The 27,304-nt window shown below is 39.1% G+C and overlaps 5 protein-coding genes across 5 annotated transcripts; 1 reads left to right on the top strand and 4 right to left on the bottom strand.

Moving 5' to 3' along the window:
* Positions 1 to 383: 383 nt before the first annotated feature.
* On the top strand, positions 384 to 2,376 carry LOC103928018 (putative pectinesterase 11). The gene is made up of 2 exons (XM_009337020.3): positions 384 to 893; positions 1,097 to 2,376. Exons 1-2 carry the CDS (start codon positions 498 to 500, stop codon positions 1,907 to 1,909), a joined length of 1,209 nt encoding a protein of 402 aa, XP_009335295.2. The 5' UTR covers positions 384 to 497; the 3' UTR covers positions 1,910 to 2,376.
* Positions 2,108 to 6,723, bottom strand: LOC103928025 (protein IQ-DOMAIN 32). The gene is given in 7 exon segments (XM_048577513.1): positions 2,108 to 2,519; positions 2,648 to 3,829; positions 3,832 to 4,243; positions 4,354 to 4,434; positions 5,133 to 5,312; positions 5,398 to 5,814; positions 6,426 to 6,723. Coding segments are annotated over 7 exon segments (2,373 nt in total). The 5' UTR covers positions 6,507 to 6,723; the 3' UTR covers positions 2,108 to 2,499.
* Positions 6,724 to 12,870: 6,147 nt separating this feature from the next.
* On the bottom strand, positions 12,871 to 17,278 carry LOC103941552 (protein RCC2 homolog). The gene is given in 17 exon segments (XM_048577524.1): positions 12,871 to 13,513; positions 13,651 to 13,684; positions 13,777 to 13,846; positions 13,946 to 13,999; positions 14,090 to 14,212; positions 14,500 to 14,581; positions 15,076 to 15,200; positions 15,506 to 15,529; positions 15,620 to 15,650; positions 15,762 to 15,785; positions 15,788 to 15,878; positions 15,973 to 16,025; positions 16,139 to 16,249; positions 16,468 to 16,589; positions 16,765 to 16,832; positions 16,919 to 16,980; positions 17,068 to 17,278. Coding segments are annotated over 17 exon segments (1,641 nt in total). The 5' UTR covers positions 17,270 to 17,278; the 3' UTR covers positions 12,871 to 13,148.
* A 748-nt stretch (positions 17,279 to 18,026) lies between these two features.
* LOC103928071 (bZIP transcription factor 29-like) lies at positions 18,027 to 21,506 on the bottom strand. The gene is made up of 4 exons (XM_009337088.3): positions 19,966 to 21,506; positions 19,734 to 19,866; positions 19,559 to 19,643; positions 18,027 to 18,537 (listed from the first exon to the last, which is right to left on the bottom strand). Exons 1-4 carry the CDS (start codon positions 21,195 to 21,197, stop codon positions 18,254 to 18,256), a joined length of 1,734 nt encoding a protein of 577 aa, XP_009335363.2. The 5' UTR covers positions 21,198 to 21,506; the 3' UTR covers positions 18,027 to 18,253.
* A 2,655-nt stretch (positions 21,507 to 24,161) lies between these two features.
* Positions 24,162 to 27,251, bottom strand: LOC103928062 (bZIP transcription factor 29). Its single transcript, XM_009337075.3, has 4 exons — positions 25,850 to 27,251; positions 25,630 to 25,762; positions 25,435 to 25,519; positions 24,162 to 24,515 (listed from the first exon to the last, which is right to left on the bottom strand). Exons 1-4 carry the CDS (start codon positions 27,019 to 27,021, stop codon positions 24,322 to 24,324), a joined length of 1,584 nt encoding a protein of 527 aa, XP_009335350.1. The 5' UTR covers positions 27,022 to 27,251; the 3' UTR covers positions 24,162 to 24,321.
* Positions 27,252 to 27,304: the final 53 nt, after the last annotated feature.

Below are 27,304 nucleotides of genomic sequence, written 5' to 3' on the forward strand. Positions count from 1 at the left end.
ATCAAGAAATCGATAGATTGATCGGAGAAGATGAAGAAGATTAGACGATGCAGAGAGAAGCGGGAAAATTGGATCGAAGAGGTGTCGTGAGACTATAGGCGGTTGATACCATATTAGGAAAAGTATTTTTCCATTGATAAAATGAATAACATTACACTTTGGGTATTTATACAAAAGCTATCACAGCTAACAGAAAAAAAAACCTCCAAAACAAACTAAGATTCCTTAAACTCTAAGCATTATCTCTTGTAGGTGCAATTACATTTTTATCCTTAGTACTCTCCTGAATTGATCTTTCGACCTGAGTTGAAAAGGTGGAAACTTAATCCTGCCTACCTATACAGGGAAATCCTAAATACTTATCGAATATGGTAAACTATCCTATATATTCCTCACCTACAGATGACTACATAAATATATGTACACACACACATCCGTGTTATATCTTGAACTATCATCAATTAGTTGTGTCTTTTCTTCACCTGTGAGATATTATCATGGCTCGTGGTGCTGCTAATTTCACGTGTTTATTCGTCATGGCAATACTAATGCAAGCTTTCATGGTCGTGCTCTCTCAACCAGTCGAAGCAGAAGCAATCTCGAGGTCCTGGTTCATCACCGTCGACAAATCCGGCAACGGCGATTACACCAAAATACAGTACGCAATCGACGCTGTGCCGTCGGGTAATGCTCAGCTTGTGTTTATTTGGGTCAAGCCTGGTGTGTACCATGAAAAAGTAGTTGTACCTTCGGACAAACCCTATATAACAGTAAGTGGCACGGGTACTGCACATGAGACTGTAATAACATGGAACGAATGCGGAGAGATTCATGATGTTGCCGTTTTTACTGTGTTGGCTACTGATTTTATAGGCCGCTTTATCACCATTCAGGTATGAATATATGCCTATGAAACAAGTTTTATATTTACTAAAGAATAGATTATCGATATGTCATTTATAATATGTCAATACCATTGTAACCAGTAAAATGTACTAACATATTAACCCTAAACCACAGACACATTATCTATACATTATCGACAATTTCTTCACATGCATGCACATTAACGAATACTTTAATTTTCTCATTGCAGAATACATATGGAATTGGTGCGAAAGCAGTGGCGCTAAGAGTCTCGGCCGATAGAGCAGCATTCTACGCATGTAGAATTTTGTCTCGGCAGGATGCCTTATTCGACAACGTCGGGAGGCACTACTACGGACACTGCTACATTGAAGGTGACACCGATTTCATTTTCGGAAACGCTGCTTCTTTCTTCGAGAAGTGTCATTTGCATTCGCTCTCGGAGTACAATGGAGCGATCACGGCACAACGAAGGTATGCGCCTTCCGATCAATCGGGGTTCACCTTCTTGGCATGCAGCATCACCGGCGTCAAAACGGCACTACTAGGACGGCCGTGGGGTCCCTATTCGACAGTCATCTTTGCGTATACTTACATGTCGAACGTGATTCTTCCAGAAGGCTGGGACGGATGGAGACTAGCACCCAACAACTTAAGTCATGTTTACTATGGGCAATACAAATGCTATGGACCGGGAGCCGAGACATCACAAAGGGTTAAATGGTCACAAAGCCTTACAAGCGAACAAGTTACACCCTTCTTTGATCAAGCGGTTGCCCTTCGATCCGAAAGCTGGCAAGGTCGTTGGCCTCTCCTTCATCCTTACGGAGCAGGACAAGGAAGCATGGACGGTAAGAACAATATAGAAGAACTAGGGGAGGATCCCAGCCCCGTCGGAGAGGACGCGGGGGTTGGTTGGGACCCTGTGGAATGGAGTGGGGCAGAGGGGATGTTGATCAGCCCAGCGGAGGATATGTCGAGCTGCGAGAGTCGTAGGTCTCCTAGGATTTTTCTTTTTCTTCTTTTTAGTTTATTTGTTTAATGTCATGAGGAGTAAAGCAATACCAATGTATAACACTGCACTGACTTATCGATGTAAGAATGGCACAAAAAAAATCTTCGATACTAAAAATCAATTAGAACATGGCAAGTGACTACCTCGATCAGTTTTCAAGCATCTGTTTGGAGACCGATCGAAAAATGAAATGATTAACATTATGAAATAATGAAAACAAAGAAATAAGAGAAAATTGAGTTTATTACAATAAAACCTGGCAAAAAGCTTTCAAAAGCTCTTCACCTTATAGTTTGCCCCAAACTTTGGATAACCAAGCCAAAGCATCTGTACCGTACCCAAATCATATCACACAGCAGATTATACCATTTGGAACAAGTTGCAGAATACCAATTGTAAAAAAGGAAAAAATGTACATGAAAACGTCACTCGGCGTCTTATATTTATAGAAGGAAAACCCTGTAACTAGCGTCGTTAAATCAGGCGCCATCCAAGTTGAAAAAAGCTAGTTACAATCTGAAGTACTACCAGACATGTAATCATCAGACTCCGAATTTCCTGTTAAGGACTGGTCGTCGGCCACTGTTATCTTCAAGATGTCCGATTACTTCAATTCTTCACCTGTTCCATTTTCTCTCTGAAAGAAGCAGCACTCGAGCAGTAAGAAATCGGTTTATATTGCAGAGATTATACCCGATATGACATTATTAATCATGCTTTTTGGCAATGCAATCAAGTAGATGATTCATGAGAAAGTATGCATACCATTTGTCTTTGCACCCGGCTGTGCTTGAGACATTGACCGCTGGATGCGCGGAGACCCCTGCCTTCCATTTGTACCAGGTAAGGAATGTCTCTTCTTTACGTAAATGTCTCTGTCTTGCATATCTGGACTCGATCTTGGAGAGAGATTTGCTTGAAGTTTTGCTCTTGCAGATTCTGTGGCTTGCATGAAATGGGGGATGGAACAGTTGCTACTGCTGTCTCTTGGTTCTTGATCAATGTTATCAGCGGCGGGTTTTGCTGAACCAAATGAATTGCGTCTCTTCCCATTTTTCTGATCTTTACTGGATCCAGAATCATGATTTGGATTAGAGGGAGATTTCTTTCCTGCTGAAGCAAACTTACGTTTTTGGTTGGATCCACTCTTTTCAGCTTTGCCCCTTTTAGCTTTCACAGATAGCAGACTGGACGGTGTTCCTTGGGATTCTGGGACGGTCAAATGGCTTCTTGGAGAACCTTCTGGGGATGACGCATATGCTTCAATACCTGCCTCGGTGTACTGTTCTCTCTGGAGATCAGACGTAGTTCTCTCTGGCTGAGACTCTGTTTGATGGGAGTCCACAGCAACCACAGAATTTTTGATCTCACCATTAACAACTTTTTCTGGTTGATCCAAGACTGAGTCAGATAGGTTGGAGACTGGGATTGTAGGTAAATCTTTGGCTTGGACATCCGCATTTTCAGTGCTGTTAGCTTTGGGTCCATGCTCATGTTCCGTAGCTCCAACATCAGATCTATCAGGCGAATCAAGGGTGGAAGAAATGGAGATTTCGGTGCCACACTCAGAGCCACCAACTTGAACACTTGATACATGGGTGACTGGGTTTTCTGTCCCATTGACCTCCTTTCTGATTTCAGCATCCACCGCAGATGAGAATGCATTCCTTTGTAATTCACTTACAGCATCATCTTGATGGGACGGACTAATTGATCTACCTGAATTGGCAGTTGAACTCAGCACTTCAAATTTTGACTGTGCAGCAATAAATGCAGGATTACTCACTTTCCTCGATCCGAATACAGATTTCTTTCCGTCGGTTTCTAGATCTTCTGAGGCTAATCTTTTCATAGAACGTTTAGGTTGTTCAGTTTCCGTGACAGGCTTCCCAGAAATGGACTTGAGCTCCACTTGAGAATCTGCTTTTGATTGCATACTTTGATTTGAAGATAATTTATCTCTTCTGTGATCTCTTTCACATCAGATATACTTATATTCTGCAACTGAGGCTGTTCAATATTGGAATGGCTTGCCTGAAAGTTCAAGTTGTCAGCATCATAAGTAATCAGATTCTCTTCACTTTCAGATGGCACTATTGATTCCGTGATGCTGGACTTTGAGTCTGATATCTCACAAAGAACTTCATCATGAATTTTAGATTCCCCAGGGGACTCAGAAATTTCTTCCTTTCTTCTTACCTGTTTCTCCATCGCTGGCACTGCTTTTTCTGACTCTACAATATCCACCATTGACAGCGATGATAGTGACGTCCATCTCTCCATCCATTGCCAAGTAGAACCGGGCTTAGAGGAATCACACTTGACATGAAGAGGTTTGGTCTTTGGTGATGATTCCAACAACTTCAATTCAGAAAGTATGAGTTTAGGTAGTATATATGAATGAAAGATAAAATTAGCCAGGAGTACGGTTACAAAAGCAAAACATAGCAGATAAAGATTTCGAAGTATACCTGGCGGGCGAAACTATTCCTCAGTAGCTTCTCATTTGAAGTGTATGTTATATTTGATTTGGCTACTGATTTTTCCTTTTCCTGAAACAGAAAAAATAAATCCGGAAAATTCGTCATGAACAGGTAAAAACACTATTAAGTTGTCTCAAAGAACATTTCCACAGGGATTATGGGCTGATAATAGCAATAACAAATAACTTAACAAAAATTGCAATTGTGAAATAACCACTTATGCCTTTATTTCAGAAGGTGAATACAACACGTGATATGGAATAGAGCAAACAATATGATGTACAATACATAAGCATCTCAATGCCATAAACTAACCTCCCCAAGCTGAAGATCTTATAACACTGAATCTCAATGCGATTAGCTAACCTCACAATGATGGAGATCTTTATGACATTGAATCGCGACAAATTTCAGTTATTAGTTGACCTTTTCGTATTGCAAGTCAGACAATCTATTCATTACCTTTTTCTAAGAATTTGAACACAACATGCGATTTAAGCGGAAGGCTATCTCTATCAAACAGCGCCTAGCATTTGGATTACATACATTTAATCATTTTTATACGAGTACAGGTAATATTCTGCGTTACCATTATTCTGACTTGTTCCTATTGGCTTGACCAAGGACAGTTGGCATAGGTTAACAGACACCATACAAACTACCATCAAACAATTAATGAAGTTATGAACAAGATCACTTAAGGCAAGGAATATTTGAATAATGGCCTATAGAGAGCAGATTATTCTATTCTGAACTGAGTAGCATACCGAGATCTTAGAGTTATGGTCTATCTCTTGATGAGCATGACGAGCACGAACAAGAGCTTGCATTTTCACAAGAGCTTGAACACATCGTAGAGTTCCCACGGCATGCCTACGGACCAAATGCCCACGAACGGCAGCTTGCAACTTAACAACATTCTCAAGCTCCATAAATGATTTCTGAGCCTGCTTAATAATTCAATGAATATATTATTGGGAATGCTACTAATTATATACTTCAGAATTCATGTATATCAACAAGAAAAATTACCAATAATCCTCCGGAAGCAGTCTGCACAACAAGAACATCTGACTCATCCGGTTTGCATTTGACTGCATTTTCATCTTCTGCAACATTTTCAGTATGGGATACCTTTGGTTCAGTTTCGGTTACTTTCAGTTCAGTCTCCGGTACTTTTGGTTCAGTCTGGGATACCTTCTGTTCAGTCTCGGATACTTTCGGGTTCTCAGGAGTTACCAACTGGTGTTTCTCGTCAGTGCAATGTATAACCGATATCTTTTCTGGAACAGCAGTGCTCGTTGGAGGTTGGAAATTAAGAGCGGCTGATTCTGGGATCTCCTTATGTCCAGAAGTGGGGGTCTCTGTGATAACAGTGTTGCTCAACACTCGATGCCGCGCAGATCTCTTCCCGAAACTCCATCCGCGCTTGTCACTCGAACTCTTGCTCTAAAAAAAACCGAAACAACATTGATCAATACACCAAACACACACATATAACAACGTTTGATCAATACACCGCACACACACACATATAACAAAGTCCTCAATGAAGCAACTAACTGCAATAAGCAATTTAAACGATTTTCGGACAATATTATTAAATTGCAAATGGCGGTTATGATGAACCAGATATGCTTGAGAATCACACGATTTACGGACAATTAAAAGGTAGATAATTTTAGAATTTAGGATTGCATTTATCCTACTTATATTAAATCAGCAAAAGTTACACACACACTACCCAGATATAAAGATTATCTACCGTTTTTCGCAATCGGAAATCATGGTTTACAAGTATCAATTCTTAACCATATAACAGCTCCTAATGCTCCGTTTGGTAACACGAAACAAAGAGATTTTAAACAGTTAAATGCAAGATCAGATTCTTCAGATCTTCGCATAGAAAAGTCATTAATCTCTCAAAATCCAAACAGGGAATTAGCTGCTACAAACCTATAAATTAACGAAATGCAAATGGCATCATAGGCAGCAACGAAACCAAAAACGAAAAGTCATAGGAAACACCGAAATGCAGAAACCGTGAGCTATGAGAATACCTCAGGAGCTTCGAGGTCATCGTTGTTCGCTGAATCCTTACCGCAGGTGATAATATTGAAGCAAGAGGTAGATTTCCCCATTTTTTTTCCTTCTTTCACTTCTCTCTCTCGCTCGTTGTTGTTTCACTCTCTCTCTCTCTCTCTCTCGATTTTCGACAGACAACCGCCTACGTTGGTGCGGTGTTTCGAAATGCGACAAATGTAGTAGCTTGAGAACGCGGACCTCAACACACTCCTTAAATCTGGCTATAAGTCTTTTCTGGAGTCCGCCATTTATCAGCTCCGTTGCGCTTCTACGCCCCCCGTCTGTGGAAAGGGAAGGAAGTAAAACTTTATTTTAATTTTGAAACATCATATTTATAAATTGACCCCCAACTTGAAGTGCTTGTTTCACTTTGGTACTTAAGTAATGTGTCTCAAGTTGCTTCAGAACTCTTAAGAATGTATTAAATATGGAAAACATGGCATTATTTACCAAGTCTGGAGGTGTAATCATATTCAGGAGGTTCTATAGTTAGAACGACTAGTGAATTCCACAATGTCGAGTTAATTCCTGAAGTTTTAAAAATGCATTGATTATAAAAGTATCAAAACTGATCATGTGTATGATTATATTTTTTATTTATTTAGAATGACCCTTAAATATGATAATGTCAAATTTATTCATAAACTTTTAAGAATGTAAAATATGGATAACAATGACGTTAATTACAAAATTTGCCAAATCTAATGATAATTCAATTAGTTTAAGAGATTTTTTTTTTCATAACAACTCATGAATTCGGCAATATCAAGTTGGTCCTTGGATTTTAAACACCGACAACAATGTCGCCAATTACAAAAGCTATCAAATCTAGTGGCAGGTTCAACAATGTTTGACAAGTTTTATGATTAGGAACGACCCATGAATTCGACAATGTGCAGTTTGTCATTGAACTTTGAGAATGTGTTGAGTACATAAAACATAAAACAATAGCTTCAGTTACAAAACTTGCCAGCACTAATGACGTGTGCAATTATGTTCAACAATTTTTTTGTTTAAAACAATCCTCAATTTTGACAATATCATCAAGGAATTTTTTTGGACTGACACTTAGCTGTCAATGTTTTTTTAGACTATCGAGATAGATTTTAAACACATATAAAATTATCAGCCACGTATATTGAAGGAGATGGATGAAGATGGACAATAAATCTATGTTGCTAAGGTGCTTAACGAACCAATGTAATACCAAAATGACCACTTACATTGAGACACATTTACATCATTTGTTTGTTTAAGTCGTTTACCACTTCTTAATGTCAAAGCTAGTTTTTCAGTTTGGTAAATGTTAGGCCTAATCAATTTGTTTGGTTTGCCCATTTATTAGCAAAATATGCCTTGCCATAGGTACAAGTGGTCATATGGGAATAGACGATGACAATTTTGTTCAAAGTAAATGTGTCACTTAAAATTATTTAAAAAACAATCATGTGTTATTATGTCAATTTTAATTTGAAATAAAAATATGTTTTCTACCCTTATTAAACATGTTTTCGGCTTGCTAAATAATTTTTTTTTCCAGCATTGTAAAAGCAATGTCCCAAATTTGACTTGATTGGACGTTGAATTCGATTCCTTATTATTAAAGTATGAAACAGAAAACATAAGATACGGGACCAAAGTGAAAATATCCTCAAGATTTGTGAGGCAAATCTGCAATTAACCCTTAAAAAAACTGTAAATTGAGAATATCTTATCCAGTCCACCAGCCGTTGGTCATGGCTCACGAGCGTCTCGAGAAATTGCGTTTACCGGGGGAAATTGGATTAGCGGTAAGTTACCGTTAGATTAGATTAATAGCATTTATTTTTGTGCTAATGACGGTTTATTGGTTTATCCCCACCCATGTTTTTTGTGAGATGACACTCCAAACTCCAAAGTGGAGTTTCTTGGCCCACCCCCCTAATTATTGTTTTTTTCAATTACAATCAATATCTAACTTCTGACTATGATTATGATGGATGATTAAGTATATAAAACAAAACTAAAAATATTTGTAATTTATTGTGTTTTAGATTCAAACTTCAAACATTATTGTAGTGTAATATTTAGTGTAAGAATATTGCGTGAAATCAAAATTATAAGATATTTTTACAGAGTTTTATAATCAGAAATATAGTATGTCATATTCCTAAATTTATGAAATGAATCCCGAGTTAGTGTTTAGAAAAATTTGTCAGAGGGCAAAGTCATGCTACGTCTTAGAATGTTTATATGATACAGTTGAAACGTTTCCTTAAATTCATAAAACTGAATCGCATCACATAATTTTTCCCAAAGTTTAACTGCTATCCTTTATTTTTTTTTTTTTATTTTTTTTTCCAATTGCACTGAATTTGATCGATATAAGTTTGTTGAACCCACCCACCGTCTTTGGGTAATTGCTTCCATTTGTAGGCTTATCATTGGTGTTTTCAACTTGATTAATCATAAACCAAAACATTGGTACGTCAAAGCAGGTGATATAGCGATATGATTAGCCAATGGATTATAGATAAGATTGATTAGGCAAATTGGTCATTAGAAAATTCAAACCTAACAGTAAAACATAAGGCTCTCTCCCGACAAAAATTAGCTTATCACGAGAATAAGGACAAGGGTGTGCTGTGAGGAGAGTGGGGCCCAACCGTGGCTTTCATGTGAGAGGATTTACAACAACGAGATGATGGAGGAGAATAATATTTTATGTAAATGACAACGGTGGTATCCTAATAACAGGCAGATTTCAATCAGTAGTGAGTATGTGTGTGATTTGTACGACGTGATGAGAAAAATACTAATATATTTTGTTACTAAAATATTTTTAAGAGAATAGTCAACTATTCAGGCAAATCCAATTTACTGAACCACATCAACACAAAAACGTTATTTTTACGGTACAAATTGTATAGATAACGTAGTCGGTGTATCCTTTTTCAAAGTTTTTCTTGTATATAAGGGGCAGATGCTCTAAGGTGAGGGGGCGACGGAGGTTGCCAAGTAACATTGCTTCCTTTGACATATAATGTTGACTTATTGTTCTTCAGTACTCAGTATTACGGTTTGGTGGTATTTTTCTTCATTTGTAAATGAAAGGTCTTAAGTTTGAATCTCGTAGATAACAAATTCGATACCAAATTAGGTTGTCCGTTGTATGGCTTAATTGAGCTCCTCCTCTCTTTAGGCCGCCTCCAACCGACCTAGCCAAAGGGTCATAAGGCTAAAAATAGTTCGAAATAACACGAAAATCGTCTCCAACCAAGGGCTAGGCCAAAGGGCTTGTGGGCCCACCGGGCCCAAACCCCAAATCGAGCCAGCAGGCTGACCATTTCCAGTCAGCCCTCCAGCCCAACCGTCCAACGCTAGAATGTCAAGCTTGACAGTTTGCCAGCCTTCTAGCTCCAGAATGTCAAGCTTAACATTTTGCCAGCCCTCCAACTCAGCCCATTTGAATGTCAACGACTATCTGGCATCAGCATGACGCCAGCTATCTAACGTCATGCTGCCATCAGGTTACCGTCAGAATTTGAAAATTTTTTTTTTCGGACGAATTTAAAAAAAAAATCTAATTTTTTTCCTATAAATACCTACACCATTCCTACAACATTGAAAGCTGAAAATAAGAAGTGCCACGTAGATATCCTATCTAAAATTTGCACAATCAATTACATCTCGACACGTGACACATGAAATTCTATCTGAAAAATTATTAAGATTACATAAAGATTAGAATTTGGAGGGTTACTTACTTTAACAACATGTGTTACTCGAAATCCTATTCGAAAAGTTATTGAGATTACATAAAGATAAGAAATTTGGAGAGTCACATGTTAACGACACGTGTCACTCGAAATCATATCCAAAAAATTAATATGTCAAACTTTATTTTAATATGGTAGTTTAATTTAATTAACTATATTAATTTAATTAAAATAATAAATTATGTTTGGCCTATGTTTCTTTGGTCCTTTCGGTTGGATATGGTTTTTTGTCAAAAAGACTATGTTTGGACTATGGCCCATTGACCCCCTCAATTAGAAATGGTATAAAATATCGCATAGTACTGTTCATTAAAGTATAATTTTTGCAAGATTATAGGGTTAAAGAGAACTCTTTGATCCTTCTTCGGTTAGAGATTATCTTAATATAAAATATATTATTATGCTAAAAAATAAGGTAAAGATGCTCTAAGGTGAGGCGTAGACGGAGGTTGCCAAGTTACATTGCTTCCTTTGACAGATAATGTTGACCCATTGTTTTCCAGTAGCCAGTGATCAACGAACTACTGACATCTCTTTTGTCCTAACGTGCCACGTGGTTTACTGGGTGCACGACACGTGTGATCACATGGGAATCTGAGATCGTACACCATTGATAATTTGATATAGCTTGCTGAAGGCATATGTCGCCATGTTTGGGCTGAACTGCAAATGGGTTGCCACGAATCTGTCAGGTGCGGGCCCCACCACCAATTACTTTACTACACTGAAAGGTCTTTGCCATATGATTTTCATGGTGGCGGTTGCACCTGCTCTGCTCCATCTCAAAACAACTCCCCGCCGTACATTTGAAATCTGGCCTCCAATGTTGCTAGGGAACTTACTTGCAATCGAGATGTTATTTTTATCGGTATTTCAAGTTCATTACATGTTGCTAAGTGTTTTAATTTGTTCATATAATTGTATGATTGATCGTGACATAAGTTCTTTACCAAATTAAAATTCTAGAGTAAAATGTTCCTATACTATAACTAAAAAGTCCTCTACTAGTCAATTTGAATAATATCGACTAATTAGTTTTGAACTCGATGCTCACATTTGAACATAGCATTAGAAAAAAAACTACTCACATGTTTTGGCATGTTCTAATATCCTTTTTTTCTACAAGAGAAGGTAACGGCCATCTTCCCTACCGAGAAAAAGTAGGCACTTTGCACACGCCTATTGTAGAAAAAGTAATCCCGCTTAATCTTACTCCCGGCTAAGTGGCCATGATTGAATAATTATTGTGGATAAAATTTTACTAATAGTTGTGTGGTCTCCTTCCCATTTCTCCACTTTAACCATGGAGATGGACATAAAATGGCACCAACCCCATTAAAAATGGATATTGTTGATTGCACAAGGACGTTTTACACCTAAGATTACGATTAAAAGTAGGTCTTGGACTTAAATCTTTAGGTGGGGAATTATTTCAGCAAGCAGCTTTCTTTGTAACCATTTTGATTTAGGTACAACGGCATATACGACCGTCCACCACGCCGGTCCTCCAATTTGGAAAATAAGGCCAGGTGGAGCCCACTTGTCACATGGCCGACGAGGACGTGAGTGATAAAAATACTTTCTCCGAGGCCATTATTGCAATTATAGTATTACAATCGGAGGTCCTAGTGGTCCGACTGTCAATGCCATGAGCGTGATCTCTTTTCTTCGGCATACTTATTCTTTGGCCAGGCTGCCTCTATTTGGGCAGGTAGGGGGCACTTGCCTAAATTATTTGGGACGCGATTGTATAATTCTAAACCAATAGCACAACGATACGAATTTTATGTTTTTTATATAGATATGCGCTGTTTTAGTGTTCTTGTTTCATATAGTTTCTTTTCATCTAAGGACAAATTTGTGTTGTACTCACTACATAATCCTAATGGTAGCAAATCCCCATAGTGCTCCATAGTACCCCTAATCTCCGTCTGTTAAGGACCGTATAGTGCATGTCTCAGTATTGAATTATTCTGCAATTTTAAAACAAGTGACAAACACTCATTAGATGGTGGCGCTACTGAGATTTTGTCTCGGTTACAATACTTCTTTTATTTGAGATAAATTTTTCTGTGTTTGGGTGATTCACATGCACCCACACTTGATTAGGCAACACCTAACACTTCATGAATGATTGAGAGTCGCGCGTGGGTGACTGCCTAATAGAACACATGAAACCATTCAAGGAAATTCGACATCTCATAGGAGTTTGGGGTCTCAATATTTATCAGATGTTTGCTGATTTATGGACATAAAGTATCAACGATTAGGAAAGATGGGACCTGTTAGCCTCGTCCAGCTTTAATCCCATACCCAAAAGCTTTGTATTTAGTATGCAGCAACACGTTTGAAAGCAATTGATGCTTGCTCGCAGCTTTCCCGTTCCTCGACTTTACAAGCAAAAATGAGTGCCTTATTGGTCCCCTCTTCCCATAGATAATCCTAGCCAGACGTCTCGATCCGAAAATTTTACCATGCTCCGATATACAATAAAGAATCCAACGCCCTAAAATTTCAGTGTACAGTGCTATATATACTATACACCGACGCATACTAAGTCTCCAAAACCTTGACTTCATTACGGACAGATACATTCAATTGGGCCCCACTACAATTTTCCCTATTAATAATAACAAATAAATATATAAAAAGGAATAGAGAATGTCCACCAAAATAAAACTTTGGTACAATTTATCACTCGCATTCTTTCATTTCAGCCGGATGTTAAAAAACAGTGTTCAATCCAGTGTTTGTTTTCATCAGATAAGCACATCACTATTTGTAGTGCGGGAAAACGATAAAGATGAAAATAAAAACAGTACAATGAAGCAACTCGAAATGAGGCGCAAATTAAGCGCTGCGGAGTAATTAAGTACACTTCTCTACATTGAGAGAGCAAAATTTCGGATAGGGACTCGGTCCATAGGGAAAGCGCACAACTTACGACTTGCGAGGCCTTCCTCTCTTACCAGTTCCAGTTTTTGCTGGTGCAGGACTTGGGCTTTTATTTGCGGAAGGAGGGCGACCCCGTCCACGCTTTACCTCAGCTGGTGCCGCCTTTTTAGCTCCATTGCCTCTACCTCTACCAGAAGTCTTCCCACCTCGTCGCCTTTTAGGTTCTTGCTCACCATTGTCCTCATCATCACTTCCATCACTGTCATCATCAGGCTCATCACTGTCTTCTTCATCTTCCGAATCAGAAGGTTCTTTTGACTTCTTCCTCTTGGAATTTTCGGATGCTTTTGAAGCACCCCTTTTAGGAGTTTGCTTAGAAGCTGGAGCGGCACTCACAGGTTCCTCACTCCCTGCAACAAAAGTGGAAAGAATCGACAAACCAGGTTTAACTTTAGAGCTTCACTTAGTTTGGACCAACTTTCCAAAAGGCAACTGGCTAAAGGATGAATGAACTATTTCCCATCTGCAACCATTAAAATCAGCATACCTTCAACAGAAGCTTTGCCATCATACACCTCAAGCTGCAAAAACGAAGTATTTTTCAAGTTAGAGCAGCCATGCGTTAAACAAAGGAACTTAAAACAACTGGATTTTAGCAGAGATATGGAATTACCTGATCAAGTCGGTCAACAACAGTTGTTCTATCAACAATAACCATGGAATGGCCAAGTCCACATGCAACACTACAGAGCACAATCCTCCATTGTTAAGGCTGGAATGTACAATTGACTCTTATGGTACGCAAGGAATGTAGACAAGATAATACAAAAACAAATCATCACCTCATAACATGCATACCCTCAAGGATATCCACCTTTTTGGGAACTGCAGAAGACCTAAAGAGCCAAAACATAAAGCCAAAAATCAAGGAGGAGGAAAAAGACGTTAAAAGAAAGAAAGGTATAATAACACGAGATATCACGTACTTCTGTCCATTAGGGCCATATCCCAGCTCTCCATTTTGAGCATGACCCCAGCTTATGCAGGAGGAATCAGCACCAACGAAATGGTGCATATTGCCTGAATCCATGCAACGCAAATTCCAGCCACTATCAATGAAGATGAGAAAATTTTCTAAGAATTTATGCCACATTCTAGGTTAAAAACAGAACCGAAAATCCTAAGCTATTTTGATGAGTCCTCATAAAACACATCACAAGATAAGAAACAACTTCTAATCTAATTCAAAATAGTTCCCCTGCTCATTTCTGCAAAACAATGACAAGCAAAAGAAAAAAATATATGTAGTGATAAATGGCTAGGCTCTAGCTCTAGAAGAGTCAAAACTTCTAAAGTGAACAGACAAATTCAAGATAATCAAGGATGAGAGCTGAACCTTAAGTCCATAAGTGGTTTAGGATACATCCAGTCGTCACCTGTATTCTTAATTTTACCCCACATATACAATTGCCCTCCACCTGGAAAACCAAAAGAAAAGAGAAAAATATGATCATGACGAACATCTCAGACTGTAAAAGTGAGGGATTATTTCGGAATATAATGTTAACGTGATTCCAGTTACAAAGATCAATCACCAATCATCAATTTATGAATGACCTTCCAAAATATAACTATGCAAAGTATAAACGCTATGCTTAATGCTTTTAAGCTTTCCACTTCTTATAGACAGAATATCTGTTAAGAGGGAGCTAACGAACTTTAGAAACTATTAATAACATAAAAAGCACACTTATAATAGCAAACATGTGACCAAAAATGATCCGAAGAACAGATTAGTGAAATATAAGAACGAGAGAAAAAAGGTCATCCATTAATTATGATGTGATATAGCACCAAGAAAGTCCCTATACAGAAAGAAGAAAAATAAATAAAGACACTACACAGAAGGCCTCGTCTAAAAGCAAACAAGAACAAGTGAGGAAAGGAGCCTGGAAACATATTAATTGGGTACCTGCAGTACATGCAGAGTTTACAGAACCAGCTGAAATAATTGCATTAGGAGGAAGAATATTATTCCTTTGGAAGACATCAACACGACGAGGAGCCCATTCATCCTTCTGCTCCCTATGTCCAAGCCTATAAACAGCACTCCAGGAGTTATATGCAAAGCAAAAATGACAACAAAGAAGCTGATGAAAACGGGAAATATCCATAAGCAAAGTCATCCACTTTAAAAAAAGAGGAAAACTAATGAAAAGGGCTTGAAAACTTTGAGTTTTAACGACAACGACAAAATAAAGGGTAGAGTGAATAGTACCATGATTGACTTTTTAGTGTAAAAATGTGGTTTTTCGTTGAAGTGAACAGTACCAGGAGCTTTTTGTTAAAGTTACCTAAAAAATGTTAAAAATCTAAATGCTAATGGAATAGTGAGTACCAACCTTCCATAACCACCATAGCCCCACCTGTAACCATATATGATTGCAAATTAGACAAACATGCCAATCAAAAAGTTAGGAAGCAAGACAAGGGTAATGCCATATAAAAGAACTTACGTATAAACATAGCCATTTGCATCCACTGCCACTGCATGCTCAAAACAAATAAACTAATTAAGGAAATGATAATGACATATATTGCAGCGGAATTAGACGCATATACAATCACAGAGGAAGAGAGAGCAGGCATGGCAATAACCTGTATGATTTGTTCCACATGCAACTTCACAATAATTTCCCCAGCTAGAGAGGCTATTGCTTTAGGGCGTGGTTGGGCTTCATAAGCAAGCTTCACTGAGCTGTCTTTAGTATTATACTGCAATCACATGTCAGCATTTATCTCATCATCCAAAGATTAAGGTGTATACAAATGTATAGAAAACACCTATACGATCTTCCCTAAAAAATACCTCATTATCAGTACCATGCCCAAGTTGCCCGTACTGTGGAAGGCCGGCAGGTTCTGGAAAAAAAGAAACATTTTGTAATTCAATCAGTAACCATAACAAATTGAGAACCAAGCCAAACAAGCAACTGGCTGAAAAGAAAAAAAAAAATACTCAAGTATCTGCAGACCCTACAGTATCGAAGCTCCTTCAACACTAGATAACCACACAGTGAAGTCACCCCCACAAGCAACATTTTTAACCTCAGACACTTGACAGCGAACGGGAGAAGCCTCAACTTCTACAGAGGACAACGCAAGTGTGTAACCAGAAAGGCTGTTAGCAAGTATGCAACCAAGACAACACGGAATAGAAACATTTGAAATGGGCCCTAGATAGCAGAACACCATGAAAACTTAAGCATGATTCAATTAGGTCATCCATACAATGACTTGTCATCAGATTCTCATAGCAAACTCCGAAAATTTCATCTAACTAACTTGACAGAGTAGAACCTACCATTTTTTGCTGAACCTGAACCCAGCTGCCCATGCTTATTCCAGCCAAAGGCGAAAGAATGTCCATCCTCAGTAAGGACTACAGTGTGATTCTTCCCGGATGAAGCTCTAACAACTCTGTACCTACAACACAGAATTTTAAAAAATTGAAGAGTTCTCCAAATACGACCCACTAAGCAATTCAAAAGGGTCAGCAAGCATCAAAGATTCAACGTTCCAATTGTATAACAATGACTAATCTTTCAGGTGATTTTCATCAAGAAAACAAATGTGTCCAACATTAAACACGCAAACATACTTTGAAAGTTCCGACACTACAGTTGGCCTATCGCGCTGAATTGTATCACCATGGCCCAGCTGCCCCTTCTGCGAATCGTAAATTTATGCATAAAATATAATTAAGAGTCCCCATATGCATCAACAAAGAATCCGAAACTAAAGTTTGAACACACCTCATTGCGTCCCCAAGTATAACACCGCCCTTCCACATCCAATGCCACACAATGACACGAAGCTAAACCCAACACCAACACAAACAATTAATTAAATTCAATTAATAAAATAAAAAAATTGTGAAACAAACAGTAAGAGCGAAACTCACAGCAACCCGAGGCGACGAATCGGATATCGATGTCGACGAGAGGGCGGAGGCGCGTGGGGGAGATCAAGTTACCTTCAATGGTGCCTTTGCGGCGACCAATGGCGTCCCAAGACGTACCTCCGCAGAACAAAAGCTCTCCCGATTTCTCCACCTGCTTATTCTCCCCATCCCCCACCTTCTTATCCACCTCGACCGCAGACATTGCAGGACAAACTCCGGCAAAGCCGACCGCCTAGCTTTACTCTGGAAACAAACGGAGAGGCTATAGAGGCGGTGGATTAACGGCTAGTTTTCAAAGGGGATAAACGAACGGCTGTGATGGAGGTGAGATGGCGGGAAATGGATGTAACGGCTAGTTTGAAGAGATCGGAAGCGGCACAGGGTTTTGGGGGTCCGGACCAACGGAGGAGGAAGAAAATGGATGAGAAATGAAACCCTAATTCAAATGGGAAAGGAAGGTATTAAAAGGAGGGATTTGGTTGGGTTTACGAGAACAGGGACTTAATTAATTTAAAAGGGAAAAAGTGAAAAAAAGGAAAATTAATAAAATTTAAAGGGAAAACCCGCCGTGTAGTTAATAACAATAGCATTTTGTTTTGCTGCTGCTTCTCGCTCTTTAAAATCTTCAACTTCAAAACTTATCTGCAACAGAGACGTTATTTTATGTATTGATGTTGATGTGAAGGTATTTTTAACTTATTACATGTTGTTATACGTTCTATTCTCATATAATCGAAATACAACTAAAATGTTATTTTGACACCGACACGAAAACATATCAAACATATCTTGTGATTAGTTTATGATATCAACCGTTTTTGCAACTTTTTCTTTCGGTCTGTTCCTCGTGGGGCTATTAATTTCTTAGAGTACAGATGGTTTTTTGGACATAATATTAAAGTACAGTGGGTGGTTGTGGAATTTACGAACAATTCAAAAGGAAAAAGAAAAGAAAAATATAGCAGGCAAATCTCAAAGCAGTATTCTTTCACTAGGAAAATTTTCGATAGAGTCACCAAATATCCAATGAACCAAAAAATGAATTAGGTTACATAAATTCCATAATAATATTTATCTCAATGTAAATTAGACAGTTACATAAAGGATTTAATATATGACATCATATTTTCAAAACAAATTTTGGCACCAAAGGGACCAACACAAGCCAACGTTTGTGTTGGCCAACCTATTGGCTCAACTCCGGCTTAGCGGCAGCGTTGCCGTTCTGGTGATGCGAAGGTCGATTTTGCTGAGGCTGCTGCATGAACTGCTGCGGTTGCGTGTTCTGTTGAGCTTGGTGCTGTGGCTGCTGTTGCATTTGATAGAGGTTGAGATGCTGCAGTTGAAGCATTTGCTGGTTAATAGATAATTGCTGCGCCATGTTGTTTGAGAGGTGGCCTTCTCCTCCACCGAGCTCTCCAGCGGCAAGCTTTAGTCGCTGCACTTCTCCAGTCAAGGCTTCATTTAAAGCTGCAACATCATAGACACAAATTCAAGGAAGACACAATTAGTCCAGATCCCACCTTCATCAGCAGGAATTGGTCGTAAACTAATATAAAAGGAGTCCATTTCCCATGTGTGCTAGGACATTCATCAGCTGATATTTGTATAAATATTGACACAGATGGACCGAGTGTTAATCAGCCTACACAGTTTGGCAATTTAACTAGGGCAAATCATGGACCGAAAACCCATCAAGCTAAAATCTAGTTTTTGAGACGGGGAAGGAGAGGGGACAAGAGTCAATCAAGCTAAATCCCTTCAACCACCTCAGCCCGGGTCCAGAGCTGAGTTCAATTTCTCTGCAATCTCTCTCTTCCAATCAAAAGATTGACTTTAGGCCTACATGGCTGTGTAAATACATAAAATCATTGAAGGTGGATATGAATGATTTATAATTACAAACGTTGGAGGCCTAAAATCATACCTTGCTTCCATTCATCCAAAAATCACATGTATGTTTGGACGTAGTGATTTTTGGATGAATCACAAACAGACAGATACAACAGCACTTTTTTCTATTTCCCATCGAGATACCACAGCATAGTTGGGATTGTCGAAACTAACTGAAAAGTTACCGGTTCCAAGGTTTTGAGGAATTGGTAGAAGTGAAATGAAAATCCAAAGTCAAGGAGGTGGATTACCAAAGACAAGAGCAAAGAAAACTTATAGCTAGATAAGGTTACACCACCAAACTTACATGTAATAACACAACAACAAGAAGAGTTGTTACTCAAATCCACATATTATTAGGTATAACTATTATATTAGTTTTCAAATATCAATCATTTAACCTTGGGGGAAATAGAGGAAACTGTCTTTAGCCAAATCTAACTTTATGTGCAAGCAAATTAGAAATACATAAATCCTGAACTTTAAACATTTGTTTTGGTTGACGAGTTTTCACTAAAAATCATATAGTTTATATGGCACATATGATAACTGCGATGTTCAATATACATATAAAGAGCTGAAGAAAAAAGCACAATACCATCTTTCAGTTGGGCCTGTTGTTCCAGAGCTTGCAGCCGAAATTTCAACTCATTGTTCTCACTTGTAAGACCCACAGAATCTCTCTGGACACAAGCAGATACCATACAGTCAGTGATCATTTGATGAAGGTTCAGTAACTTTGGAATCAGAAAACCTCAAATGGAATTGCATACCTGCAACTTTGTAAACTGGGCAGACAAAGTGGTTGCCTCCGTCTGCAGGGTTTGCACCTTGTGTTCCAATTCTTGAATGTATCGCATCTTCCTCTCCTTGGAACGAGCGGCTGACTGACGGTTAGCCAAAATCCTGGATGAATTAAAAAAAACAAAAAAACATGAGCAAATTCACTAAACAAGACAACCAGTACAAACAAACAGATACAAGCAGAAGTTAAATGCATAATACCTCTTTGCACGTTTGGGGTCTGATAGTGCTATCTCAGCAAGTTTCTCACTTTCCATTATCTTTTTCAACTCAATTGCATTGAACTCACCACTTCCAAACTCCATGCTGATCTTGGCTGAGTTACCATCAAGCGAAGTGCTGGGTGATTGTTGGCCTAGCGGCAGGGGTTTCAATGGTTCATCATCGAAATTCAGACTTTCCATATAACTATCCATTGAAATGCTCCTACAGTGTCGGACATTAGATACAACATCGCCGCTAGCAGTCCTCTTGAGCCCTTCCCTCCTCTCACTCGGAAAACCAGAACCTGGCCTCTGCCTGCCGTTACCATTCCCCTTTAGACCACTTTCCACTTCATTATCACTACTCTCGCACCCGTTTGTCTTCGAGCCACTGGCTCTGCTATCCAAATCCTTATCCTCATTACCGGACGAGTTCATTTTGTCAATGTTCTCCAAATTCATGTATGCATTAAACAAATCATCCGTAATCTCTCCCCCTGATTTCCTCTCATCCATTCCCTCTGCATTCCCATTTGATCCCTGTTTCATCAGCTGATTTGGCTTTCCAATCCCTGAATTGTCTCTCCCAGAAGCCGATCCATCCAAACTTGTTCGCCGCCCAATGGGAATCAACTGAGGCGAAGATTGAATGATAGCTGAGAATCCTAACGGAACATCACTGTTAGAGCGCCGGTGCGCTCTGCGAGGGGGAAGGCCATCTCCAGCCCAAAATGCACTGCTATCAGAAACCGGGGAACGAAGTGAAGGTCCCTGAGAATTAACAACAGTCTCCTCCATGGAAACCTCAACTGAATTCGGGTCAGACAGAGAAGGACCAGAGGGGTCGCGGTAAGTCAAAGGGCTCAATGGGGGCAGGGAATCAAGCGAGAAAAACGGAGGCTGAGACAAAGACCTAGAGTGGGATGACCCTGGGCTCAGACTCTGTGTTCCCAACTGCCAAGAACGCGATTGAGGCCTCATGACATTCGAAAAAGGCATCGAATTGTGGTTATTCGGGTGCGAAGGAGGAATCCCGGGCCTCTTACTGTTCTCAGGACTCAAACTAGGGGAAGATTGACGCATGGGGAGACCCATCTGAGAAGAAGGGCTGAAATTGGGAATATCTAAATTGCTGTTTGGCTTAGGAACCGAGAAAGACGACGACCCAAAAGTTGGATTAGGCCGCTGCTGCTTGGCACTACCACTACCAGTGTCATCACTGCCCTCCATTTAAGCTCAGCTAAAAAACTCTAAAATCCTCGATTCGTCCCAAAAAAACCATCCAAGTTTTCTACTTTTTATCAAAAATCTCTAAACCCAAATCGAAGAAACGAAATTAAACCCTAGAGAGAGAATCAAAAAATGGGATTAGTCAAAGATTATGGCTGCAGAGTACCTCATTATATATAATCCCTTGAGCTGACCGGCCTGCTTTGGTGCTCAGTAGAACTGCAGAATGGCAAGAGAAGAAATAATCAAAAATGTCAAAAGGCGGTGATTTCACGGCGTTTTGATCATATAAAATTGTATTTGTTGACTACGAATACAATGTTGCCACGATGAACTTCAGACAATTTTCTCCCAAGGACGCGTTTTTCTTTCTGTATATATAATTTTGATATTTTTTTTCCCTGCCTTTATCACCGGCTTCTTCTTCTCCTTGTATCGAGGGGACAAGTGTGTCTGTATATTATATTAATTACGGATATTAACAAACATTTTTATATTTTACTAATCAAATCAATGAAGGTAAGAAAAGAATGAGATCCTCCGGATCATTTTTTGCCAAAATTTTGAGAATCTTTCAATTATATCTATTCATTGTATATCGTGCAGTTAGAAATCATTACAAATCTTTTTATTTAAAATTAAATATAAACAGTATCTAACAAAAACTGACCGCAAAATATATAATGAATGAATCACAAGTCATAAGCAAAGAAAATCATAATGGACCCTTTTGACAATTTATAATTCGACATAGTTGAATTTAGTTAAATTAATTAAAGCGTTGTGATTTTTTTATTTCTACATTCAAATTCAAATCGACATTTTATTCAAATCCAAATCAACATTTTTATAATTTAAATACTTTTGACAAGTGATCTTTTGCCACGTGTAAAGGTATTGAGCTTTTACATGTCAATGTGAATTTAAATTATGTCATTAGTTAATCTAACATCTAATCAAACGAAATTTATCGTCTATCCAAATAAATAATAATATAAATACTTTTATAAAGATAATCTTATCGTTTATTAAAAAATATTATAATCGAGCATGTATGGGTTAAAATTCGAGTAGATCACGTTCAACTAAATTTGCATATAAAATAAAAAAATCCGGAAATGAATCTATCCTAAATTTTGTAACAATTCATGGAAATTATCATTAAAAGATAAGGTTACCGTACGTTGATTGATAACCAAAAGAATAATAATTTAGAAAGATTAACGGAGATTAGGACATAATCTACTTGTTCTCAATACAGTATTGGATCTTTCTTTCCCGGAGATTGTGGAGGTTGAGTCGCTAGAACGCAACGGAAGATATCATTTTGCACTTCTTGCACTTAGTAGAAGCTAATATTAAGGAGATATTGTTCGAATTCCGTCGCAACGACAGTTCATGTCGTTGCGACTCGTATGCTCGCTCATTTCGGGTAGAATATGCTCTGAGGAAAATTTTAAATACAGTAACCAGCATCCAACGAATCAAAAAAATGATTTAAGTTGTTGTTGATCCTAAAAATTACAAAGGCTAAGTGGCACGCAGACTGAGTAACTAATAAGCTAACTACGTCATTCGGTTGATGCGGGGCGTGCCAACTCGTCGGCCGAGCCTGGCCGAGGAGTACAATTTGTCGATGTTGCGTTGAGCGCGTTGCTGATTTATTGATCTTGCGACTGCGTCCGAAGAAGGAACAAATCTCGACCTTTGGATTCTCGAGCCTGAAGACAAGGCTGCTAATTCTGCGAAGTTCACGAATCGTCAGCGCCAGATTCAGCCACAGTGATTATATTCGTGATGGTATAAGCACGTCGAATCGACACCAGACTATATAGACACAAATACTCAAAGGTGATGTATGTCTTGATGGTAAATGTGGTTCGGCCATCAGAATGTCGAACTCTGAAACTCATTTGCGAGTATCCAATCATAAAATCATTTGGCGTACAATATGCCGAATGTCGTAACTCGTAACACCTTACTTCCTCGAGAAGGCTAATAAGATGACCTCTGCCAATAAGGATTCGGAAACCCTTCTTGACCAAAACTTGTATAGATAACCAGTCGGCCTCGACACAGTGCTGTTTATCCAAACTGAAGGTGCTCCTCGGTCGGGTGCTGTTTATCCAAACTGAAAATGTTTGTCGGTTGCCTTCACAGTGCTGTTTATCCAAACTGAAGGTATGTTGGCGGAAAAAGAAAATAAAAATTCTCAAGATGTTTGAGAGGTTTGCGCAGGGCAATTGAGTGTTGAATTGGAGAGCTTTGAATGTTGTCCGCGACTTTGTATTTATAAGAACGAACTGCCTCACCCTCAAGTTGTAGCCGCATCACACGATTCTTGGAATATTACTCCAGGTAGAATAATCATCACTTAATCTTGCTGATTATCCTATACGCGCAATTGCATTAGGATAATTGTCCCTCATCACTCATCAGCCAACTGGGAGTCGTCACATGCATCATGATAGAATTTCTAAATTGCACGGAACCATAGATAGTCATTATTATCACCTCCACACGTTAGCCAAAGATAGAATCCTAATAGAACTCTTTACTTGCTGCATGCAAAATTAAAAACCCCCACCTCATCCTCCATTGTTAGTGATAATCCACGTGCATAGCAAACCTGTAGGTCTTTGGCTAATCCCAAAAGCCATTCTGACCACATCACCATTTCAATTTCATCTTTATCCCATGCATAGATTAATTGCATGAAATTAATCTAGTAGTAGATGCACTGCCGTATGTCGAATGTCTCCAATTAATTTGAATTGTAGGTTAGAGATATTATTTGCATCACGTTTATCTGGTACAAGAGAAAAACCAAGATAATTCACTATTAAAAAATAATCATTATGATTAAAAATCATAATATTATCTCTTAACAATAAAATTATCTTAATTTATTCATATGACGGTGTGAAGTTATGGTCATTCAACGGGCTTGATTGCACGGGCAGATGGTGTAAATTTAGGTCCAAACAGTTGCATAAACTTCATAATAATATATGCGCCGATTTAATTTAGACACTTACATATGGATTTAATATATGACATCATATTTTAAAATAAATTTCGACACCAAAGCGACCAACACAAGCCAACGTTTGTGTTGGCAAACCTATTGGTTCAACTCGGGCTTGGCAGCAGCATTGGAGTTCTGGCGATGCGAAGGTTGTCGGTTTTGCTGAGGCTGCATGAACTGCTGCGGTTGCGTGTTCTGTTGAGTTTGGTTTGAGAGGTGGCCTTCTCCGCTGAGCTCTGCAGCGGCAAGCTTTAGTCGCTGGACTTCTCCGGTTAAGGCCTCATTTAAAGCTGCAGCATCAAAGACACAAATAAAAGGAAGATTATATTATTAGTCCATATCACATCTACATCAGCAGGAATTGATCGTAAGCTAAATACGATGGTATGTGGTCACACAAGGGTATTTAATAGTTCAAAAGTTGCATTTATAAACGTTTTCCGACTTGTGCGGCGACATTCATCACCTGATATTCATATAAATATTGACACAAAGGGGTTCGAGTGTTAATCAAGCTCTGCGGTAGGCAATTCAACTAATGGAAAATCATGAAGCTAAAATCTCACTACCACCCACCGAACTTTTTGAAACAGGAAAGGGGAGTGGACAAGGATCAATCGAGCTCAATCCCTTTCCCATCCAGGGGCCAGGGGCCAGGGCTGATTTCAATTTCACTGCATTATTTGGTCTTTCTATCAAGATATCGACTTTAGGTCAAAAGGGTTGTGTGAATACATATCCTGCATTCTGTTTTAAAATGATATCTATTTCAGTTAATATTTAAGTTGGTTACGCAAGTTCTGCATTTTTATCTACGAATACAAAGAATATCCCGATCTTACTGTTATCCTTTTACTTGATTGCTGAAACCAACTGAAAAGTTACTGGTTACAAGGTTTTCAGTAATTGGTAGAAATGAAATGAAAATCCATTGTCAAGGAAGTGGACCGTGGACTAACAAAGACATGAGAAAATAACGCTTATAGCTGGAAAAGGTTAAACCGTTAAAATTATGTGTAACAAGAACAAGAGTTTTTAATCAAATTGACCTAGAGGTGAAGCTTAATAGCATAATTATGTATGCATCTGGAACTTTAAACATTTGTTTCGGTAGACGAGTTTTCACTAAAAATCATATAGTTTATATGGCACGTATGATAACTGTGATTTTCAGTAGACATATAAAGAGGTGAAGATATAGCACAATACCATCTTTAAGTTTGGCCTGTTGTTCCAAAGATTGAAGCCGAAATTTCAACTCATTGTTCTCGCTTGTAAGACTCACAGAGTCTCTCTGGACACAAGTACAGATAATGCAGAGTCAGTGACCACTATACCATGAAGGTTAGTTTCAAAATGGTAAGAGGTAGACTTTAGAATCAGAACAACCAAAAAAAACCCTACCTGCAATGATGTGAATTGGGCAGACAAAGTGGTTGCCTCTGTCTGCAGAGTTTGCACCTTGTGTTCCAATTCTACTATATATCGCATCTTCCTCTCCTTGGAACGAGCAGCTGACTGACGGTTAGCCAAAATCCTGGATAAATTCATAAAACATGAGCTAATTCACTAAACAAGACATCCAGTACAAACAGATACAAGAGAGAAGCCAAATGCATAATACCTCTTTGCACGTTTGGGGTCTGATAGCGCTATCTCAGCAAGTTTCTCACTTTCCATTATCTTTTTCAGCTCAATTGCATTGAACTCACCACTTCCAAACTCCATGCTGAACTTGGCTGAGTTCCCATCAAGTGAAGTGCTGGGTGATTGTTGGCCTAGCGGTTTCAGTGGTTCATCATCAAAATTCAGATTTTCCATGTAACTATCCATTGAAATACTCCTGCAATGCCGAGCACTAGATACAACATCTCCGCTAGCGGTCCTCTTGAGTCCTTCTCTTCTCTCATTTGGAAAACCAGAACCTGGCCTCTGCACGCCTGCGCCGTTACGATTCCCATTTAGACCACTTTCCACTTCATTATCGCTACTCTCACCCCCATTTGTCTTCGAGGCACTGGCTCTGCTATCGATATCCTTGTCCTCATTACCCGACAAGTTCATTTGGTCAATGTTTTCCAAATTCATGTATGCATTAAACAAGTCATCCACGACCTCTCCCCCTGATTTCCTGTCGTCCACTCCCTCAGCATTCCCATTTGATCCCTGTTTCATCAACTGAATTGGCTTTGCAGAAGCCGATCCATCAAAACTTGTTCGGCGCCTAACAGGGATCAATTGCGGCGAAGGTTGATTGATAGCTGAGAATCCTAATGGAACATCACTGTTAGAGCGCCGGTGCCCCCTGCGAGGAGGAAGGCCATCTCCAGCCCGATATGCAGTGCTTTCATTAACCGGTGAACGAAGCGTAGGCCCATGAGAGTTAACAACACTCTCCCCCATAGAAACATCAACAGAATTCTGGTCAGACAGAGAAGGAGCGGAGGGCTCGCGGTACGTCAAAGGGCTCAATGGGGGCAAAGAATCAAGCGAGAAAAAGGGAGGTTGAGACATAGACCTAGTGTGGGATGACCCTGAGCTGAAATTCTGTTGACCCAGCTGCCAAGAACCCGATTGAGGCCTCGAAAAAGGCATCGAATTGTGATTATTAGGGTGCGAAGGAGGAATCCCAGGTCTCTTACTGCTCTCAGGACTCATACGGAAACCCATTTGGGAGGGGTTGAAATTGGGAATATCTAAATTGCTGTTTGGCTTAGGAATCAGGAAAGACGACGACCCAAATGTTGGATTAGGCCGCTGTTGCTTGGCACTACCAGTTTCATCACTGCCCTCCATTAAATCTCAGCTAAAAAGCTCTAAAAACCTCGAATCATCAAACGAAAAACCATCCAAGTTTCCTACTTTTTTATCAAACTGAATAAAAAACAAAAATTCTCTAAACCCAAAAACCCAGATCGCAAATCAAATCAAACCCCAAAGAGAATCTGAAAAAATGGGATCAAACAAGATTATGGTTGCAGAGTACCTGATCATAAAACCCTAGCAGCGGCTGCTGGCCAGATTTGGCTCTCAGTACAAGTGCAGAATGGATAATCAAATGTTAAAGGCGGTGATTTCA

The sequence above is a fragment of a genome, unplaced genomic scaffold (genome assembly GCF_019419815.1).
Source record: "Pyrus x bretschneideri cultivar Hongxiangsu unplaced genomic scaffold, Pyrus_bretschneideri_v1 Contig1, whole genome shotgun sequence".
In the NCBI taxonomy this organism is placed as follows: domain Eukaryota; kingdom Viridiplantae; phylum Streptophyta; class Magnoliopsida; order Rosales; family Rosaceae; genus Pyrus; species Pyrus x bretschneideri.

Bases quoted from the DNA above. Each gene is read 5' to 3' on its own strand.
- LOC103928018 (XM_009337020.3), top strand. From the start codon at position 498: ATGGCTCGTGGTGCTGCTAATTTCACGTGTTTATTCGTCATGGCAATA. The intron at 894-1,096 runs GTATGAATATAT...TTCTCATTGCAG, and splicing joins GCCGCTTTATCACCATTCAG to AATACATATGGAATTGGTGC.
- LOC103928071 (XM_009337088.3), bottom strand. From the start codon at position 21,197: ATGGAGGGCAGTGATGACACTGGTAGTGGTAGTGCCAAGCAGCAGCGG. The intron at 19,867-19,965 runs GTATTATGCATT...TAATTCATCCAG, and splicing joins GACCCCAAACGTGCAAAGAG to GATTTTGGCTAACCGTCAGT. The intron at 19,644-19,733 runs GTATGCAATTCC...GCTTGTGTCCAG, and splicing joins CCCAGTTTACAAAGTTGCAG to AGAGATTCTGTGGGTCTTAC.
- LOC103928062 (XM_009337075.3), bottom strand. From the start codon at position 27,021: ATGGAGGGCAGTGATGAAACTGGTAGTGCCAAGCAACAGCGGCCTAAT. The intron at 25,763-25,849 runs GTATTATGCATT...GAATTTATCCAG, and splicing joins GACCCCAAACGTGCAAAGAG to GATTTTGGCTAACCGTCAGT. The intron at 25,520-25,629 runs GTAGGGTTTTTT...ACTTGTGTCCAG, and splicing joins CCCAATTCACATCATTGCAG to AGAGACTCTGTGAGTCTTAC.